Below are 21,621 nucleotides of genomic sequence, written 5' to 3'. Positions count from 1 at the left end.
CCTCACCATTACCCCCTTACGATCACTACAAACCCAAAATCAATCCCTCCATATTTTGCGTCTCATCCCCTCCATACATAATCAATCACTACTCCAAATCCTCTCCTAAAAGCAATTCCCCCATACATTGCTTCTCACCCCTTCCATTCTCTCTCTCTCTCTCTCACTCCCTCCCACACACACACACACACACACACCCAAAAAAAAAAATGGAGGAAGAGAGAACAATCATCTATTATCTTTTCTACATTCATGACATGGGGGCTAGCTCTGGCCCATTTCCTCTCTTCGACTGTGCTCCTAAAGGCTATAAAAGATCAATTAAACCAACAAAGGGTTGACAAATGAGGACTAGATAGAAGAAGTTACAGAGGTGGTGGTCTTCGACATTGGCCAATAATGGCAGACAGTAACATTGTCTTCTCTACTCCTATTTTTCTCTCATCTTCCTCTTCTCTCTCATCAATCCTATATAAGATTTAACTAAATAAATAACGGGCATTACAGTAATTTTTCCATTTCAGTTCAGTGTTAACTGACAAGGGGTGGCAGTGTAATTTCATAGAATAAGGGCGGTGTCATTATGATTTCAAAGAAATTTAATTTACCCTTTGGTCAATGTTGATAGAGTGGGCTGTCGTAGACGTCGACTGCGGTTTATGATGGTTCGACCATGTCTTATTCCCCACCCCCCACCAAACACTTCATTCTTTCTCATAGAAGATTCCCAAATAATCCAAACTCCTATTCTTTTCCTTTTATTCTTATCATCCGATCCAAACATAGTCTCAAGACTGTCAGTTTCTCATGAACACCAAGTTCTGCATCCCAAAAACCCAAACATCTATACTATTATAAAGTAAAGGCCTCAGTTGAAGTGGTGAAGCCTTTGCTCTCCTCATGTCATGTGGCAGTGTTTTTTATTTTTATTTTTATTTTTAAAAAGTTTCACAAAGAGGTGAGTAATGCTTGAACCCGTGACCATAGATTTCAGCTAGGAGGACTCATACCACTTAAGCTAAGTAGACAATATAGTATTAATTTCATTAGTATTTTATTTGCAGACGCATCGCGTGTGCCACTCTCTAGTTCTTAGAAAGACCTAGACAAGATTTGATAAATGTTGGCATTATTTACCATTAATGATAATCCATCCATTTTGACATTTTTCAGATTAGGTTTCTTTTACAAATCCCTCTGTCACTAGCAACAATACATTTAGGCCATGTTTGTTAAGGCAGATATGATCTAAGGATTGGATTAATAATCCAACAAAATGCATATTCCCACGTTTGGCAAAGAAAATTGAAATACAAACTAATAATCCACTCAAACATGATATGCTCCATATGAGGGACTAATGAATCCCAAGCGGAGAGTGGGATACAAAGGGTATAAACACAGTATGTCCACCACATTGACAATATCAATATCCAGTCTCACATTTCCTTTGAAGTATTTATTGAAGACAAATGAAAAACAAAAGTGATATACCAGCAGATTACATAAAAATCACATCACTCTTGTACCTGAATTAGAGTATGCTGTGAAACACCAAAGTGTTCTATGTATGCAATTCCTAAAGGAATTCACAACCTTTTACTTGAACAACCAATCCAAACTTTGACTTGTTCTATGCTAACACAAATGGAATAACTAAACATGGAAATTCAACAAGCCAACTTGACAAACTAAAATGGATTGACAACTCAGTTTTGAGATCATAACCACAAAAGATAAAGGAAGTTGCAAAACAAACTTTTGCAACTAAAGCTTCACTCTCAGATGAACTGAAATATTCAGTAAGAATGGACAATCTTTTTTCACGATTTAAATGAAGCATATCTCCCAAATATCATTTAATGAAAGGATATGATTGACATAGATGAGGAAATTATCAACTGCAAGTCTGCTAAATTACAGCATCAAATGAAATATTCACATACTTGCCCTTCTACCATGCACAACAAACCCTAGAGACCCAAAATAAAACCTTTTCAACCCTCTTCTAGAATTTCACCCAATAATACAAACAAACTAAGCAAAAACAAAAATCTCAAAGATTAGAGCAACCAACAAGACTTACATAATCTAAGTTTAATTGGAATTTAGAATACAATCTATACAATACAAAGTAATGATTCCATACTTCTAAATTCTAATTTCCACCACCAGGCAATGATATACATATATATAATCACACTGTTATGGGTAATATTCTATTTACTAAAGTATCATCTCAACCATAAGTAGATGACAGCTCATCTCTATTATCTATCAAGGAAATATGATGGCTTTTTGACATAGTGGCCTGTCTCCATCTGATTATATTTTATTCGCATTGTCCTCATTTTTTATCTTTCTCTTTCCAAATCCCTATCAAAACCCATGATCCAAACACTAGCTAAATATTTGGGGAAACCATTTTGGCACCCCAAGAAAATACTTGGGCAAAACCTCTTGAAATTCTTTTAAAAGAAAATGTAATTTATTTACAACGTGAAATATTTTTCTAGAATTTAAGAAACAAGCACCCAGCATTTTGTTGTATTTGGATATAATAATCGACTCTTCAAATGCTTTTGAAATGGCCAACAACCATCGGAACATCTTTCTTAGTAAGCATTCCTCTACCACACTTCACAAACAAACTAATCTTTAGTAGCACATCTTCCATTTCAATTTCTATACTGTATCCCAATCTCTATCTCCCAACCCCAGTTATACTAGCAAACTAAGTACCAAAACAATAGACATCATATCAATTTCCAGCCATCAAAACCAATTGCAAGTTTTCTATTTTCCAGTCCAGTAGCCATCACAAACTAATGCAATTGGATAAAAAGCATAACTCCCGTACAAAGAATAAAAAACAATAAAAGAACATTCTGATTGTCAAGTTTGAAATGAACCAACATTCATCCAAAACAAGCTACAACTATTCAGTTCCAATTGTTCAATTACCCTAAAAATCAATTGAGACAAAGCTACAAAAAGACAACTTACTTATAAGAGCAATGAAAACCCTAGTTTGCCAGCTTCAGAGAGCTCCACAACACTTGAAAATGCATTTTTCTCTGAATCTTCCAACTATGAACTCTGCAATTCCCTTGGCAGCCCAAAATCTAAGCTTCCGGCATGGACATTCTTTTAGCCTTCTTGTTTCTCTTCTCCGATAAAGCCTTGCCAAAGGCCTCCACAATCAGCTCCTGTCATTCGAGAATCATCTTGGTCCGCTTCATCTCCATCTCCCTTCGCGTCGCCTTGACTTCATTCGCCATCTCCATCTTCATCCTCTCCATCCTCACAAACCCATCTCCCAATCTCTTAATTGCCGCCACCATCTCCGCCACCGGGTCCCCTTCTCTCTTCATCCCCACCCCATCACCACTACCACCACCGCATCTCTCCCCCAACCCTAACCTCTCTGAATACCCATCTTCACAACCCTAGTAGACACAAAATTAAGGTTAGGGTTAGAGTTATGATTAGATTCTTTCGTCCCAGGAGCCACTGTAACACTCAATCGATCGAGAATTTTGATCCTAAACCTGCTTATCCCATTGCTCATCGACCCATGAGCACTCCGATTCTCAGTAACACCATGCCTCACACTCTGATACAAATCCTCATCATCATCATCTTCATCTATAAGGCTCGAATAAACCATAACAGATACAGAATTCGAACCATTTTCCATCAAATCCATGCAATCGAAGTGAACCCAAGAGGAATTGAACCGTTGCCCTTTAAGGGTCATAGCTAGGGCACGCTGAATCTCAGCCCAGTACCGTTTCTGGAGCTTCTCCATCTTGTGGCGGCACTGTACGGAGATCTTGGGCAATTTTCTGGCAGAGATCGGGCATCGGGATGAGAGATTGTCGGCGACCTCTTGCCAGTGAGAGGCTCGAAGATTTCCTCTCTTGAGAGAGTACCATTTATCACGGTAAGCGTCGATCAAGGCTACTGTTTCGTCCGGCGACCAGCACAGTGGAGGGAGTCGCCATAAGGGCGGTTTTGGTGGGTCCTGAGGAGAAGAAAATGAGGCAACCATGGTGGTTGGTGGTGGTAGTGTGTGGTGGTTGGTGGTGGTGCTGCTGATGACATGTTATTGAATTTTACGCTATGTTTGGATTAAGTGATTTGGAGAGAAAAGAAAAGAAATGGAGAGATATGCATTTCCCTTACTTGTTTGGATAACCTAAGTGGAGAGAAATGAGAAGAAATGGAGAGAAATAGAGAGAAACTCATTTCTCTTATAAGCCTCATTTTCAATCTTTCCAAAAGTGGAGAGATTGGGAGAGAAAAGAAACCACTATTTTTATAATACCAATTTTGCCCCTATAAAAATAAAAGAAATAAAATGATTGAAAATATAAAAAATTTATTTTGGTAATATAACATAAAAGAATTTCTTTTCTTTTCTCTTAATGAAATCTAACCCAACAAGAATGAGAGAAATCATAATTATTTCTTTTCTTTTATTTCTTCCTTATCCAACCAAAAATGAGAGAAATAACAATCATTTCATTTCATTTCTTTTCTCTATTACTTAAGTAATCATTTCTTTTCTTTTCTCTCCCAAGTTCCCAAACACAGTGTTAAAGATAGAGGTCACTGCTTAGGGAGGAGAGGATATCGTGGACGGGGGTGGATTGGGCTGTGCATCCAAACAAGGGGGGTGGTTTGATTGACTGCCACCGCCGACTCGAGTGGCGGCGGTGACTCGATGTGCGGTGGTTCGTTTTACTACTTTTTTGACTCGGTTGGATCAGAGATTATTATTACTAATAATATACAACTCAAAGATGGATTGCTAAAACTCCATTTTGGACACGTGAACGACACGTGAGAGCTGAGGATGTGAAAATAGGCTGGCCCCGCCTGGCCCAACACTCTTTTTTTTAATACTTTTAAAAAATTAGTATAATTATGTTAAAAATCTAAGATTAATTATATATTTTTTAAAATTTTCGACAGAAGTGAGCATAATTTACCTTTTTATTTTTTTAAAATTCTTTAATTTTAGGGCAAATTGCAAAGAAAATTTATCACTTATACTAATTTTACTAAAAGTTTCTAGCTTCTAATTATTCAACGTTTTAATGTTTTTTTTTTAATAACTTATCTTTTATGTTAATTTTGTCAACTTCCTAGCTTCTGCCTTATTTGTTGTTGTATATATAAAGTATGAATATAATTTATCTTAAATTTATATTAACTTAATATAAATTGATTTGTATAACTTATTAAAACAATTTCAATTCTTGATTTATGCCTAGAGATTCCTATATTTTAATATTCTCAATCTAACCATTGTAAGTATTTTGAGACAGAAAACGAAGTACACTTGGCCTAAATATATACTTAATAAAATTAAATTATAATTTTAATATCATTGATCAGTCAATTGGGTAAAATGCCATGCCACTCTATCATTTGATCTTGACAATCATAATTAAGGATTATTTTGAGAAGATGGTTATAATTAATTGAAAAATACCTAACACCCCCAGTGGGGGTCACTGGGGGTCGCCCCTGATAGGCTGAAAATTTTTTTTTTTTTTTTTTTGAAGTCCACCCAATGGCAGTGTGCCACCTGCCACTGGGGGTCACTGGGGGTGCCCCAGCTGGGGGTCTGTAGCATAGCCCTAATTAATTTTTTGGTTAAAAGCTGCTTATAAGTAGCTTTTTTATGAGAGGGGAAGTGGGTTATAATCTGGGAAGTAGATTATAACCCACTTCCCAAAAAGGGCCTGAATTACAAAATCATTCAGCTTGTTTGGTTTCATTTTTTCAAAAATACTTTTTAAAAAATTCTACTTTCTTATTTTTCGTGTTTTTTTGTTTTTACTGAATTTTTTTAATATTTTAAGCAATTTTTTTAATTTTTAGACACACCTAACATAAATACACCTAAAAAGTAAAAAAAAAAATTGTAAAAAAAAATCTTTTAAAAATTCACTAAATACCAAAAATATAAAAAAAATACAAGAATTTAGTACATTTTTTTGTATTTTTATGTATTTATTAATTTTTTCACAATTTTTTTTTACTTTTTAGATAGATCTAAGTAAGGTGTATCTAAAAAAGTATTTAAAAAAATGTTTAAAATTTTAAAAATATTCGTTAAAAACAAAAAAATACGAAAATCAAAAAATTTAATTTTCAAAAAATTTAATCCAAAAAACTCAAAGCAAATATACTGATTCATTTTAGGGAAACAAAAAGCACAAATAGTTCATTTATTATGCATTGTGATGCAATAGTGGTTCCAGATGATAATTTCTTCATGGCCTCTCCAAAAGTTGGATTGGTTCGACCACAAAGTTCAAACCGCTCACATATTTAGATTCATCACTTGCAATGTACAATGTTGCCTCTGCCACATCTTCACTCTCCAGCACCGCCTTCTTTAAATTCACTGTCTCGCAAAACACCGCCTCTGCCTTCTGCTTCTCCCATCCGGGTGTCATAGGAAAAATGATTTACAAACATAAAGTAAGTTTATATAGAAAACATATTCAGAAATAGGTGTTAATGAAATTTTTAAAATTATGAAAGTAATAATAAATGTTTCGATAAGTCCAAGGGGTTTGAATTCGGGGTTGGAGAAAGCTTATTTTTATATATCATTTCCTCTTAGTACACACATCTTTTTTATTCAAAAATTAACTTCCGAATAAAACTATTTAGGACAAGTTTGGCAATCTCAGAAAAAGGTAAAAAGTCAAAAAATTACACAAAAAATTAAAAAGTTATCCCTATTCACCAAAAAAAATATTAAAAAATTAATAAACAAATATTAATACAAATCAAAAGTTGGCCGAAATGATGACTGATGTGATGAGAGGTACCAGCGACGGACAAAAAAAAAAATTTATAATAGAATATTCACTAAATCTTAATAGTAAAGCTGGGCCCGTAGGGGCCTGTCATGGGTCTCCGTTTTAATAATCTGAGCCGTTAATATGTAGAGCTCGTCTAGTACTATATGCCTGTAAAACATCATGTCTATCGGATATTGCTAACTACATGATCAAATCAGTTTTGTTACAGTTAACAGTTAACAAAAAAAAATAACACGATCAGATAGTTATCGATATCCAATCGACGTGATTTTTTACAAGCGTATAGTACTCGACGAATTCTACACATTGAACGGTTTCGATTAGAAAAACTGAACCCGTGGTGAGCCCCCACGGACCAAACAACACCTTCCAATCAATCACCAAGAAGGAGACAATATTTCCTCATCACTCACCCAACCGGCTCCTCTCTCCATCCGTACGGCCTCTTACCCTATCTTCTCTTATACACTTATTTCTATAATTTTTTAATGCATATTTTTTCATAAAAAATCAAAAAGTTAACCCAAACATTCATATTTTTTTCCTCAACGTTTTAGTCCAAAAAGAGAAAAAGTACACTTATTTAACACACCCCAAACAATTTGAAAATCACCTTATGAACAAAACTATTTGGTTCGTCTGTATCTTTGGTTTGGTTCAGGAGTTGATTTTCGCACCAAATAATTTTGTTTAAAAATCAACTTTTAAACCAAAAAAATTCAAAAATTAAGAGCGTAAATTAAAATAATGGGGTGTGTATAAACTCTCGATGGACAGTCATTTAGCTCTTGGTACGTCAAGAAGCATCTGATTTAAAGTTTGATTTTCATTGAAATCCCTTTGGGCCATGCCATCGGGCATAGCCTAAAATTTGTCTGACTCATGTGAAAAGGGTCTTGAGAATAGTGAGGCATACCCAATTACCAATTATCAAAAAAAAACGAAAAATACACATTTTGAAGAAAACGAAATGACTACAAAAAGTTACATCAATCTATACAAAAGTTTTGTACAAAAAATTTTGTTTGTAAATCCTTACCACGTGCATATTGTTTAACAACATTGGAGTGGCCACAGCAAAAGGAGAGATGCAATTGACTCTAATCCCATATTTCCCCAACTCGACACACAAGTTCTTAGTAAGGCCTACAATGGCATGTTTTGAAGCTGTGTAGGCATGTGCGGCTAAACAACCAGAAATCACAGAAGATATGCTTGAAGTGAACAAAATGGTGCCTTTCTTGGCCAGAATCATAACCCGAGCAGCGTGTTTGGCTCCCAAAAAAGCGCCAAAGACGTTCACATCGAACACCCACTTGAAATCTTCACCATCCGCTTCAATGATTCTCTTATCACATTTTCCAGGAATGCCGGCATTGTTGAACATTATGTCAAGCTTGCCATGCTTCACGATAGCGATGTCTACAGCGTTTTGGATGTCGGATTCATTGGTAACATCGCAATGAACGAAGGAAACCGATTCTTGTGAGTTAATGTCTGCACAAAGGGAGTGTCCAAGGTCATCTTGGACATCGGCAACAATCACTTTTGCACCATGTCTTACAAAAAGCCTTGTAGTAGTCTCGCCAATGCCGCTAGCTCCACCAGTAATCACGGCAACCTTACCTTGTAGCCTGCAACGTTATAGTAAAGATACGTGTACAAAATTCATTCGCAAAAAAAATATTCATAAATTACAAAATTCATACATACAAAAATACTCACAAACATAGTGTATAGCTAAAATTTAATTTTCAGAAGGTAAGGCACACTTAAAGATGAATTTCTTGGAAAATACTTGTTTTTTCCTCAAAATTGAGAATGTAGGCAAATTTTGAAATGGTTAATCATTGTTCAATCTATTAAGACAAATTAAATTATCTTTACTGATCAAAAAGTCAAAATAATCGAAATTTACAATAATGGAAGATCCCACCAAAATCATGGATGAGAGTTTACCCATTTCAAAAGATAATTGAGAGGGTAATTTTTGGGAGAAATTGGGCCGAGCTTCGAGTTGGGCTTTAAGGCCCAAAACACGAAGGATTAAGTAAAAAGGCCGTAATGGATACTTCGGCCTAGGGGGCAAGGTTACTCCGGTCTTGAGGAGACAAAGTTACTTCGGCCCAAGGAGGTGAGGTTACTCCGGCTCATGAAGAGATAGATGTTTTGGTCCAAGGAGAAGTAAAGCTACTCCGGTCCGTAGGCAACTCGGAATTAGGCCGGTCTCAGAGTTAGTCCGGCCGCAGTATGTTCTGGGAAGGCCGGTTTTGGAATTAGTCCGGTCGTGACGTACTATGGATTAGGTCGGTCAGACCTTGCTACTTGGAAGTTTGAGCTCGCCAAGGTTGAACAGGGACAGCCGAAGTAAGGAATTAGAGGAGAAGACCGAGCTATGGACGGTTCGGCCCTCTGTGGCTCGGTATAGCCAATTTACTTCGGCTACATGGAAGTTCGGCCGTGGAGGAAACCATCCCACTTGGTTTAAGCAGTGGGGGAGGGTGTAAAAGGATAAGCATTATCCTTAGGAGATTGAATCCTAGGAGGACTCTGCATGGAGAAATACGAGTCCTACTAGGATTGTGCCATATGAAACTTATAAAAGCTCACAAGCAACACCTTGGAGGAGGTAATTGAACACAATCTTTCTGAGAACTTAGAGCTTTGTCTATTTGTCAAGTTTTCTGACTTAGGCATCGGAGAGGTTTCCGGCACACACCCGCCGGCTAGCTCACGTTTGTGTTTTCAGGTGACAAAGCGACGTCGTACGGAGGAGCGTGGACTTGGTCAACAGGATTATACGAGGAGAATTATTTCCTCCCCGTACAATTGGCGCCGTCTGTGGGAAGAACAGACAAGAACAAAAACCTCTTGACTAAGCTTCTCCTTTTCTCATTCAATGGCACACATTGAAGACTTGCCGCAGTCCGCCGTCGACGGACTAACTCCAGAAGGGGGCGCAAGGCGTGAGGGATTACCTGCTGTCCCTCCCATGGCGGACTTGGAGCCCCAACAACATAATTCCAGGAGGAGTGGCAGGGGAAGGCGGAATGGCAGCCCTTGTCACTCTCAAAGTCCCGACAGGCAAAGGAGGAGGATTGATCCTCAAGCCCTGGAAGATCGCGTAAAGGAACAGGATGAACTAATTCGAAGGATGGCGGCGGACATGGAGACTTTAAAACGCCAGATAAAGACCAAAGATGTGGCGACAGGAGAGGGGCGCAAGCATAAAACGCCCCCTCGCCACTCAGAGAATCGTAGTAGGAATACTACGCCCTCCCAAGGAGAGAGCAGAAGCCTCAGGACAGGCGACACTCACTCCTTATCTTCAAGAACTCGTCACTCCAGGTCTGAGAGGACGAGATCCGAAAGATCATATACTGAAGGAAGTACGTATTGGCCTTCACATTCACACCAGACCAGATCCAGACAAACCGAGCTACCCAGGTCATCCGACTTACGAACCGTGCTAGAAGAAAAAGCACGATGCAAGGAGGATGCCAGGGCAAGGGATCCACACCGAATTTCGGCCCTACAACGGTTGGCTCCTCGAACGCATGGAAGTGTCGAGGTTGGAATGCCAATACCGCAACCGGCCTACGAACCAGCGGACAAAGCATTGGCAAGGCTACAGACTTCGCCGTTTGTCCCAGCGATCGAAAACGCTCCCCTACCATCAGGCTTCCTTCAGCCGAAGTTCAATACATATGAAGGGAAGACGGACCCGTATTCACACTTGAGCCACTTTCGCCAAGTCATGGCCGTGTACAGGCGAAACGAGGCCTTAATGTGCATACTTTTCCCATCAAGTCTGGGCGACCTGGGCTTGACTTGGTTCGAAAAGCTCCCAGAAGGTAGCATAGCCTCCTGGGCCCAATTGGCAGAAGCATTCGTAACAAGGTTTCGGACAAATACTAAAACACCGGTGGAGATAGACCAGCTACTCTCCATCGACATGGGTGAGAAAGAAACTCTCAGATCTTACAACAGTCGCTACTGGGAGACATTCAACCAGATTGGAGACTGCCCCACCAATCTAGCCATTGCGCAATATAAAAGAGGCCTACCAGTAGGGAACCGACTAAGGGATTCAATTACCATGACGCCACCCCTCACCATGGAAGCCCTGATGGAGAGAGTGCATCAGCACATCAGGGTAGAAGAAGATGGCGCACGTTCCAAAGCCAAAACAAGTGCGGCCACGGTACCAGAAAAGAAAACCTCAGCAAAGGTTAATACGGTGGACCGAAGTAACAAAAATGGACGTGGCAGACGAGATAACGGAGAAGACCCAGACAAAAGATGGCTAAGAATTCGCACTGCCATAACCACGGTGTTCAAAAAACCAATATATCGGATTCTGAGCGAAATCAAGGATGAGCCTTTTGTCAAGTGGCCAGCCAAGCTTGGGGAGGCTCAGAAGAATTACGACGACAGATCACGGTGCACCTTCCACAAAGAAAAGGGGCACCGAACTGAGAATTGCACGCCCCTAAGACAGCATTTAGAAGAATTGGTGGCAGCAGGCCACTTGGACGAATACATTGAAGGAGGAGCGCAACCGGCCCCCCAAGATCATGACCAACCCAACAGAATGCCAAACGACGCACCACCACAAGGCATTATCAATGTAATTCATGGAGTTTTTGAACCTGAGCGCGTATGCGAGCTTAGAGGTTCAATCAAGAAGGCTGAACACTTTAGGGAAGTATTAAGTTCCCAACCCGCCATCAAGAAGGGGAGGACAGAGGCAACAAACGTCATGTCCTTTTCGAATAAGGACTTGGAACGAATTTACTGCCCCCATAATGATGCCCTGGTTGTCACTCTCCGAGTCAAGGATTTTGACGTCAAGCGGATTCTGATTGACCAGGGTAGTTCATGTGAGATCATGTATTACGACACATTCAAACAACTAAAGTTGCAAGACAAAGACTTGGCACCTGCAGTTTCTCCCCTGATTGGATTCAACTCCATGCCAGAGTGGCCTGTCGGCAAAATAATCCTTCCAGTCAGAGCTGGAAGTGTATCAAAACAGGTGGAGTTCTGGGTATTGAAGGTCCCCTCCACCTACAACATCATCCTAGGCAGAACATGGCTGCATGCCATGCGTTCGGTGGCGTCATCATACCATCAGGTAATGCGGTTCCCCAATGACGCCGGTATAATTGAAGAAGTCTATGGCGATCAGATCATGTCAAAGCAGTGCTTCGCCACAGCAAATGGAAGCCGAGCTGCCAAAGGATACGTTCATTCGGTGGAAGAACCAGAGAGTAATGAACTATTCGCTGACGTCGGCAAAGAAGCTAATCAGAAAGCGGTGGAAGACTTGGTGGAGGTAAAAATAGATGAGAAGAACCCGGATAAGTTCTTCCTGCTTGGCTCATCATTGTCCAGCGCTGAGAGATTAGAGGTCATGGAATTCTTGACTTCCAATATCGAAGTGTTTGCCTGGACACCTTACGACATGCCAGGCATTGATCCAAACTTCATCAGTCACCAACTCAATGTCCACCCTTCCGCCAGACCAGTCATTCAACGCACGCGCAGATCGGCACTCCACCACGCCGAAATAGTGGCAGAAGAGGTAGGCAACCTGCTGGAGGCAGGAGCGATAAGGGAAGTGCACTACCCAAAATGGATCTCCAACACCGTCGTAGTACCAAAAAAGAATGGTAAATGGCGTGTCTGCATCGACTACAAAACAGTCAACAAAGCGTGCCCAAAAGATAGCTTCCCTCTACCAAGAATAGATCAACTGGTGGACTTAACGGCAGGACATAACCGACTTAGCTTTTTGGATGCATACAGAGGCTACCACCAGATCGCCATGCATGAACCAGACCAGGAGGTCACATCCTTCACAACACCAAGGGGGTTATATTGCTACAAGGTCATGCCCTTTGGCCTAAAGAACGCGGGGGCGACATTCCAAAGGATGGTCACCAAGATGTTTGAACCATTGTTAGGCAAAACAATGGAGGCGTACATCGACGACATGGTGGTCAAAAGCAAGGATGAGAATGACCATCTGAAAGACTTAGGCGAGATGTTCCAGATCCTGAAGAAACACAAGCTACGCCTCAATGCGTCCAAATGCGCATTCGGAGTTGGATCTGGCAAATTCTTGGGCTTCCTGGTGACCAACCGAGGTATAGAAGCCGACCCCTCTCAGATCAAAGCGATCCAGGAGTTGGAGAGACCAAACTCAGTTAAAGAAGTGCAGCATCTTACTGGTATGGCGGCTGCACTCAACCGGTTCATAAGCAGATCGTCGGACAGACTACGACCGTTCTTCCAAGCTTTAAAGGCCAAGTTTGAGTGGGATGAAGAATGCGACCGAGCTCTGGAAAGCTTGAAGGAGTACATGTCTTCCCCACCACTACTTGTAACTCCAATTCCTGGTGAAGAACTCTTTTTATACCTGGCAGTTTCTCAGCACGCAGTTAGCGCAGTGTTGGTTCGTGCAGAAGGAATACAACACCTGCCCATCTTTTATGTAAGCAAGACATTGTTGGGAGCCGAAACAAGGTACTTGCCCTTAGAGAAATTAGCATTAGCATTAATGATGGCATCCAGAAAGTTGGCACACTACTTTCATGCCCACACCATAGTCGTCCTTACGGCCTTTCCATTAAAAGCTCTGTTTGAAAGGGCGAACTTCAGTGGGCGAATTTTGAAATGGGCAGTAGAGTTGGGACAATTCGATATCAAGTTCCAACCAAAGACCGCAATAAAAGCTCAATCTTTGGCAGACTTCGTCGCAGAGTTTACTCCTGGAAGTCATCATATCTGCCCAGTCGACCTGACTGACTCAACCGAACTAGGGACGGAAGTTGACGCCGGAATAGCGCAACCCCTAGTGGAAAGTAGTCCATCAAGCACAAAGGCAGACCACATTAAGAACGACAAGGAGGAGCCAAACAAAGGCTCACCAGCAGTTCAAACAGAGGACGAAGGGCAGACAGCCAATATGGACTTTGAAGAAAACACCATCCTTGACCCCACGGCATCGTCTGACCCTTCCACATGCTGGAAACTATTTGTTGGAGAGATGTGGAAGCTCTTTGTGGATGGAGCATCCAACCGACATGGTGCAGGGCTTGGCATAGTCCTCATCTCTCCAGACGGCCTGGTTATAGAGCAAGCAATCAACCTTGGCTTCCCAGCATCCAACAATGAAGCAGAGTATGAGGCGCTTATCGCAGGACTCAAGTCAGCACACTTCATGAAAGCAGCCGAACTAATGGTATACAGTGACTCTCTGCTGGTAGTAAACCAAATTTCGGGCGAATACGAAGCAAAGGACGACAGAATGGCCAAGTACCAAGAGTTAGTCAGAACAGAGATCAAGAAGTTTGATGTGGTAAGGATAGAACAAATTGGCAGGGAGGAAAACAGCCGAGCGGACGAGCTAGCAGGCCTGGCCTCAATGGCAGATACATCGATCCCTCATCCAGTACTCATCGACTTCTTACCAAGACCAAGTATAGAAGACCCCGAAGCAGAAGAAGTATATTGCACTGAATTAGGCCCTTCATGGATGGATCCCATCATCCTGTTCCTAAAAGACGGCGTCCTACCAGCAGAGAAAAAAGAAGCCAACAAAATAAGGGCAAAGTCGCAGCGATTTTGGCTATCTCCATCTATGGCATTATACAAGAAGTCATTCTCTGGGCCTTACCTCAAGTGCGTTCATCCCAGCAAAGTAGAAGCCTTCCTATTCGAAATACATGAAGGGGTATGTGGAAGTCATCAAGGGGGAAGGTCGCTCGCCTACAGGGCTATTTCGCAAGGATATTGGTGGCCATATATGCAAGCAGACTCAGAAAAATATGTGAAGAAGTGTGAAAAATGCCAGAAATTCGCACACCAAATACATCAACCAGCAAGAGAACTCCTACCCTTAACTAGCCCATGGCCTTTCGCAATGTGGGGCTTGGACATAGTAGGCCCACTTCCAACAGCGCCCGGTGGCAGAAAATTCTTTCTCGCAGCAACAGACTACTTCACAAAGTGGGTGGAAGCAGAAGCATTGGCGTCAATTAAAGAGAAGGATGTGAAGAAGTTTGTTTGGCAGAATATTATCACTCGGTTTGGCATACCAAGAGCACTGATCTCAGACAATGGAACTCAATTCGACGGCAGGATCTTTAGAAGCTTTTGCGAAGAATACAAGATAGAGTTCTACAATTCTACTCCGGCATATCCCCAAGCAAATGGGCAAGCAGAAGCATCAAATAAAGTCGTCTTGGATGGACTTAAGAAAAGGCTAGAGAAGGCAAAAGGCAAGTGGGCAGATGAACTTCCTCATGTTTTATGGGCCTACCGCACCACACCTCGACGATCAACAGGAGAAACACCATTCTCCTTAGCATATGGAATGGAAGCGGTGATCCCACTAGAAGTTGGCCTCCCCACAATTCGAAGCGAAAATTTTGATCCAGACCTAAATGAAGAAGCCATAGCCTTAGAACTCAACCTTGCAGAAGAAAGAAGAGAAAGAGCGTTGGTCCACATCGCCGCATACCAACGAGAGTTAATCAAAAAATACAGCAAAAAGGTTCATCCAAGACAATTCAAAATTGGCGATTGGGTACTGCGCAAAGTAATGGGGAACACCTTAATCCCAGGAGACGGCAAGTTAGGCCCAAATTGGGAAGGTCCTTATAAGGTGGTTGGGTTAGCCGGCAAAGGGGCATACCACCTAGAAGACAAGGATGGCAAGGCAATCCCTAGGCCATGGAATACGGCCAATCTCAAGTTATTTTACTTTTAGCTTTTCTTTTTCAAACATGTGTAATTTTTTCTTCCATCAATAAAATGAGCAATTCTTTTTAGCACAAATTATTCTTTGTAAAAGTTAGCTTTAGAGACTAAGTTTTTTGCGAACATTCTATTCCAAGTTAGCTGGAAAAACTAACTCAGAGGTTGGCTGGATTAAACCAACATCCTTCCTAAGCCCAGGATAAGGATCCAGGCTGCAGGACATTTGGTCGGAATAACCAAATACTATAAGTTAGCTGGAAAAACTAACTTCAAATAGTTGGCTGGAACAAACCAACTCTTGTTACTCTTCAGCCGAAGTAAGTGCAAGGCTGAAGAGTGGTTGGCTGGAATAAACCAACACCTGTAACTCTTCAGCCGAAGTAAGTGTTAGGCTGAAGAGTAGTTGGCTGGAACAAACCAACTCTTGTTACTCTTCAGCCGAAGTAAGTGCAAGGCTGAAGAGTGGTTGGCTGGAATAAACCAACACCTGTAACTCTTCAGCCGAAGTAAGTGCAAGGCTGAAGAGTGGTTGGCTGGAATAAACCAACACCTGTAACTCTTCAGCCGAAGTAAGTGCAAGGCTGAAGAGTGGTTGGCTGGAATAAACCAACTCTTGTTACTCTTCAGCCGAAGTAAGTGTATGGCTGAAGAGTGGTTGGCTGGAATAAACCAACTCTTGTTACTCTTCAGCCGAAATAATTATGTCGGCTAAAGAGTGGTTGGCTGGTAAGTATAGTTTAACCAACCAAAAACCGAAATAACACATGGAGTAATAGAAGACATTACAAATACAAGCATACACACAATAACCGGAATAAGAGAAGTCAAATTTTCATTCAAAAAAGAAGTCATTACAAGGCTGCTTAGTTCGGTTACAAAGAAAAGATTACAAAATTAAGAGAAGAGTTCATCTATTTCGGCGTCAAAGGCAGCATCGGCGTCAACCCGAAGACCGGTTTCGGGCGCTACAACACTTTCAGAAGGAAGAACGGGTTCGGCTGGAGCCACGGCTTCAATTGGTTGATCAAGAGTTAGATCTTCCACCACGGGCTCCGACCGAACTACCTGATCTGCATTCACAACCGAAGCATCCTCAGGGGCAGAGTCTTCATCAGAATCTTCATCATCTGAGCCCTCAAGGAACTGCTGTTGCATGGCCGTGGCATAATCCATCAGGGAGTTCGGTATAAAGTAGGCTGGAGGGTTGAAAACCTCGGTCTGAGGATCATGACCGAGCTTCTCAACGGCTCCCCTCCAGCCGCACTTAAAGAACAGATCCTTGGCCGCATTGCATTGTTGGGCATAAGCATCCTCTGCCCTCTTGAAGCCTTGTTTGTCGGCTTCCTTCACCTTCTCTTTTATTTCGGCATCCTTCTTTCTTTCAAGTTTTAGCAACTCGCGCAAGTACTTGTCCTTCAGCACAATGGCAGTCTTTTGCTTTTCGGCCTCGGCCGAACTAACCATTCCGGTCAGACGACCGACCTCACCTCGGAGTTCGGCCATTTCCTTTCTGGCCTCCTCTAGTTCGGCCGATTTCGCCTCTGCCTCTGCCGCAGCTTGCCTTGTCACTTTCCTCAGCTCCAGCACCTTCCTATGGGTGATTTGATTTTTCTGGATAGCCTGACAAAGCAACAACTTCAATTTAGCCGAAGAAAAAGAAAAGTAGAAAAACAGAAATACGACCGAAGTTACTTACCAGAATCATTGATTTCGTGGCTGACCGGATGGACTTCAGCTCGGTGGTTAACTGTTTGTGGTGATGTTCCATATCTTTAGGCAGACACACACTCTTGGCCAAATTGATGGCCAATAGGTGGTCCTTCTCAGCAACAACCGAGTCTGTTTCCAGAATGTCTCGGTCGTTGAAAGATAGCTTCGGTGCCCAGCAACTGATGGTCCGGTCGAAAGACTCCGGTCGAGGGCTTGGTGGTAAGCTCGGCTGAATGACAGGTTCTTCATCAACCAAAACTCGTTCGGGTTCGGCAGTCCGGGGACGTTTGGTCCGGCGGGAAGAGGATGGCTGTTGGGAAGGGAGGGCGACAACGGCAGGCTGCGATTGACTGGGAGGCGTTACTTCGGGCCTAGCCGTTTCGGTAAGAAGGGCCCTAACTCTGCTCCTTTTCGCCATCTCTTCTTCTGCTGTTAGAGGGACAAGTCTTATCTCGGGCAGGGTTGGGTCCGGCTCCGGTGCTTCCTCAAGAAGAAAATCAGTTACCTTTGCTTTGCGGCGACCGCTATACCGGTAGGTCGGCTGAAAATTTAGAAGTTTTGACCAACTTCTTTCTTTAACCCGTAGTGCGGCTCGCAGAACCCCAAGGTTGGGATAACTGTACAGGGAACGGAGATGGGCGAAATCTGCAGTAAAGGAAAGTGTTAGTCCGGCTAATAAACTAAACAACCGAGATAACAAGCAAGACAGAAGACCGAAGCAAAATTACCAGGTTCTCCCATTTTCCAATTTATAGGTCGGCCAGGAATTTGAGCTTGAAAATCCTCAAAATTCCCAGAGACCCAAAGGAAATCGTCATCGTTAAGATCTTTGTCCGGAGTGTGCTTAATTATCTTCTCTCGGCGGCGGCGAATTCTGAGGTAGTAGACCCACCCAGCATTCTTTGAGCCGATGGAATACTGATGGAATATTTCGGCTAGACCGAGATTTAGTCCGGTTTGGTGGTTTAATGCGTCTATTCCCATTATAATACGGTATGTATTGGTGGACAGTTGGGTAGGACATAACCTAGTCTGTCTAAGAAATTCGCAGATGAGCGGTTGGACAGGAAACCGTAGTCCGGTTTCAATTATTGATTGAAGGGTAAAGGGGACGGAGCCTTCATTGTCCCAGGGAGTAGCATCTTTCTTGGCCAACTCCAGTTGGACATCATCAGGAATCTGGTAGTCCTGCCTGAATTCGGCCATGCCACCAGGGGTTTCGACTAAATATCTATACTTACCCATTTGTTGTATAAGTTACGAATAAATTATTTCGGTACAAAAATTTGGCTCAGTAGCTCGGTTGAGCACACGTAGGAGTGCCTGGGCAACCTAAGTCTGCAAAGTAGAAAGCAAGGGGGTTAAGCACAGATCGTTGGACCGCGCTACAAATTATAAGCAAGATATACAAATCCTACTTCGGCTTAAAGGGCTGGTTCTACCCCGTCTACAAATCAGAAGGTTTCTTAGCTCGGTTTTGAGCAGTTTTATACCGGTCTAACGCCTAGGGGCAGCTTTCTGAGTTCGGTTTCAGAACTAAGAAAGCCGGCTTGGCCCCAAGGTCTTAGCTCGGTTGGAGACCGAAGTACCTAGTTCGGTAACGGCAAACTTATCATTGGCTAGAGTGGGTCAGAAGAAACTACTGATGTTTCTACAAGTTCTAGTTCGGTTATGTTCTGAATCTGTCTACATACATAACACAAACAGTTTTCTAGTCCGGTTGCTAGGTGATTTTGGATCTAAGACTATCTTCCTACAAAATAGTTCATACACATACAAGTTCTACTGGTTTCCTCATAGAAAGTACAAAAGCAGAGCAGATACATGGAGAAAATATTTGCAAAAAGCATACGAAAACAAGATACAGTTGCACAAAACAAGGGTAAAAGCAACATAAGCAAAAAGAGAGGAAGAAAATGGATTCACTTACCAGATTAAAAGAGGAGCTAAAGAGGAGCTAAAGATGGAGGCAGTAGCAGCAAATAGTGACACGGACGCAGCAAGCTCAAAATTTTGAAAAAACTCGAAGGTTCAAGAACACAGAGAGAAGATGAACAGCAAGGTGTGAGTGAATGATACGAGATGAAGGGTTGTTTTGTGAAAGAAGGGAGAGAAAAAGGCGGCAAAAAGAGGCGGGAACAGTACGAAATTTCTGCAGGGCGGCGTAACAGTTGGCCATGGCTTATCAGATCCTGCCACGTGTCTATGGAAAGGGAAGCGTTACAGTCGTGATTGAAGAGACGTTTTTGACCGGACGAAGAGAAGCCCGAGGTAAAGTTAGCTCGGCTGGAGAGGCTAAAGGGTTTTTAGCTCGGCTGAAAAAGCTTAATAAACTCTAGCTCGGCCAGTAGACTGGTAATCCCGATCATGTTGCGCAGATGGAATTAAGGGGCAATTGAGAGGGTAATTTTTGGGAGAAATTGGGCCGAGCTTCGAGTTGGGCTTTAAGGCCCAAAACACGAAGGATTAAGTAAAAAGGCCGTAATGGATACTTCGGCCTAGGGGGCAAGGTTACTCCGGTCTTGAGGAGACAAAGTTACTTCGGCCCAAGGAGGTGAGGTTACTCCGGCTCATGAAGAGATAGATGTTTTGGTCCAAGGAGAAGTAAAGCTACTCCGGTCCGTAGGCAACTCGGAATTAGGTCGGTCTCAGAGTTAGTCCGGCCGCAGTATGTTCTGGGAAGGCCGGTTTTGGAATTAGTCCGGTCGTGACGTACTATGGATTAGGTCGGTCAGACCTTGCTACTTGGAAGTTTGAGCTCGCCAAGGTTGAACAGGGACAGCCGAAGTAAGGAATTAGAGGAGAAGACCGAGCTATGGACGGTTCGGCCCTCTGTGGCTCGGTATAGCCAATTTACTTCGGCTACATGGAAGTTCGGCCGTGGAGGAAACCATCCCACTTGGTTTAAGCAGTGGGGGAGGGTGTAAAAGGATAAGCATTATCCTTAGGAGATTGAATCCTAGGAGGACTCTGCATGGAGAAATACGAGTCCTACTAGGATTGTGCCATATGAAACTTATAAAAGCTCACAAGCAACACCTTGGAGGAGGTAATTGAACACAATCTTTCTGAGAACTTAGAGCTTTGTCTATTTGTCAAGTTTTCTGACTTAGGCATCGGAGAGGTTTCCGGCACACACCCGCCGGCTAGCTCACGTTTGTGTTTTCAGGTGACAAAGCGACGTCGTACGGAGGAGCGTGGACTTGGTCAACAGGATTATACGAGGAGAATTATTTCCTCCCCGTACAATAATGAAAACAAATTAATTTGATCTTTGTTCGAAATCAAGTGTTTGAAAAAGAGATTAATTTAAATTTCGTCTAAGATCAAATTTTTTAAGCTCTCAATCTAATATTTCTTTTTCAGACTCATTTATTGCTCCAGTGATTCTGAGGCAATACATAAGTGTCAGTACAGTGAAATTTTAGAACCGAATCAATATAGTAAAATCGATCTGTAATAGTAATTCAATTTTACTATTCTATTAATATCTTATTGTATGACAGATAATTCAATCTTTTTTAGTTCAAACACTTGAAGAAAAATGTATCAAGTGATTCAAAGTTCCACAGTCTTTTTTATTTATTTATTTTTTTGGTATAGGTAGATAGAGACAACATAAATCAAACGTTGGGAGCAAGAAATTTTAGCGTACCTTTGGGCAGAGCCGGCTTTCATCATCTTCAGGTGGTGGTTATTGTCCGATGAATGAGAGCCTTCATGGGATGGTAACCTTGTATATATGGAATAATAAAGGGCAAATTACACTTACCTCTCTCAAGGTTTAGAAAAATTATAATTAATTTTATAATTTTAGTATAATTATATTAATTTCTTTTAAAATTTTAATTCAAATAATATTTAGAAAAAAATTTCATCAGTAATTTATGAGTCGTATATATCAAAAAATGATATTATTGTCAAATGTATGTTATTTTTGTTTATTTCAATATCTACCCATCATTTGTATTAGTTTTGATCTTTTACATCTTACTAAAAAAATATTTGTGTAATTATGTCAAATTTATAAACCTAATTGTATTTTTCTTAAATTTCAATCTTAAATTTCAAAGGAAGTTAGTGTACTTTACTCAATAATAAATTAAGGGCAAGAAAAATCAACGTTGCCTATATTGAAATTTTTTGAATAATTTGTCGCTAGTTTAATGTTGTTTTATTATTATTATTATTATTATTATTATTATTATTATCTAATAAAAAACTTTTAAAATATGAGTGAAAAACTCCAACAAATACACTGGGAAGGGAGATGTTGCCATCTGCAAGTGCA

General features: G+C 41.5%; 3 protein-coding genes across 3 annotated transcripts; all 3 read right to left on the bottom strand.

Moving 5' to 3' along the window:
* Nucleotides 1–3,212: 3,212 nt before the first annotated feature.
* LOC145819321 (uncharacterized) lies at nucleotides 3,213–4,054 on the bottom strand. Its single transcript, XM_082913300.1, has 2 exons — nucleotides 3,515–4,054; nucleotides 3,213–3,449 (listed from the first exon to the last, which is right to left on the bottom strand). Exons 1-2 carry the CDS (start codon nucleotides 4,052–4,054, stop codon nucleotides 3,213–3,215), a joined length of 777 nt encoding a protein of 258 aa, XP_082769426.1.
* Nucleotides 4,055–6,290: 2,236 nt separating this feature from the next.
* LOC145819320 (secoisolariciresinol dehydrogenase-like) lies at nucleotides 6,291–21,033 on the bottom strand. Its single transcript, XM_082913299.1, has 4 exons — nucleotides 20,986–21,033; nucleotides 7,894–8,485; nucleotides 7,840–7,845; nucleotides 6,291–6,458 (listed from the first exon to the last, which is right to left on the bottom strand). Exons 1-4 carry the CDS (start codon nucleotides 21,009–21,011, stop codon nucleotides 6,291–6,293), a joined length of 792 nt encoding a protein of 263 aa, XP_082769425.1. The 5' UTR covers nucleotides 21,012–21,033.
* On the bottom strand, nucleotides 16,436–17,782 carry LOC145819762 (uncharacterized). The gene is made up of 2 exons (XM_082913636.1): nucleotides 17,317–17,782; nucleotides 16,436–17,240 (listed from the first exon to the last, which is right to left on the bottom strand). The coding sequence occupies exons 1-2, from the start codon at nucleotides 17,746–17,748 to the stop codon at nucleotides 16,515–16,517; spliced, it is 1,158 nt and encodes a 385-aa protein (XP_082769762.1). The 5' UTR covers nucleotides 17,749–17,782; the 3' UTR covers nucleotides 16,436–16,514.
* Nucleotides 21,034–21,621: the final 588 nt, after the last annotated feature.

The sequence above is a fragment of the Camellia sinensis genome, chromosome 2, assembly GCF_055761805.1.
Source record: "Camellia sinensis isolate YWXY chromosome 2, ASM5576180v1, whole genome shotgun sequence".
NCBI lineage: Eukaryota > Viridiplantae > Streptophyta > Magnoliopsida > Ericales > Theaceae > Camellia > Camellia sinensis.
The sequence above is the reverse complement of the archived record's forward strand: the minus strand, read 5'-3'. Positions and strand labels throughout refer to the sequence as shown.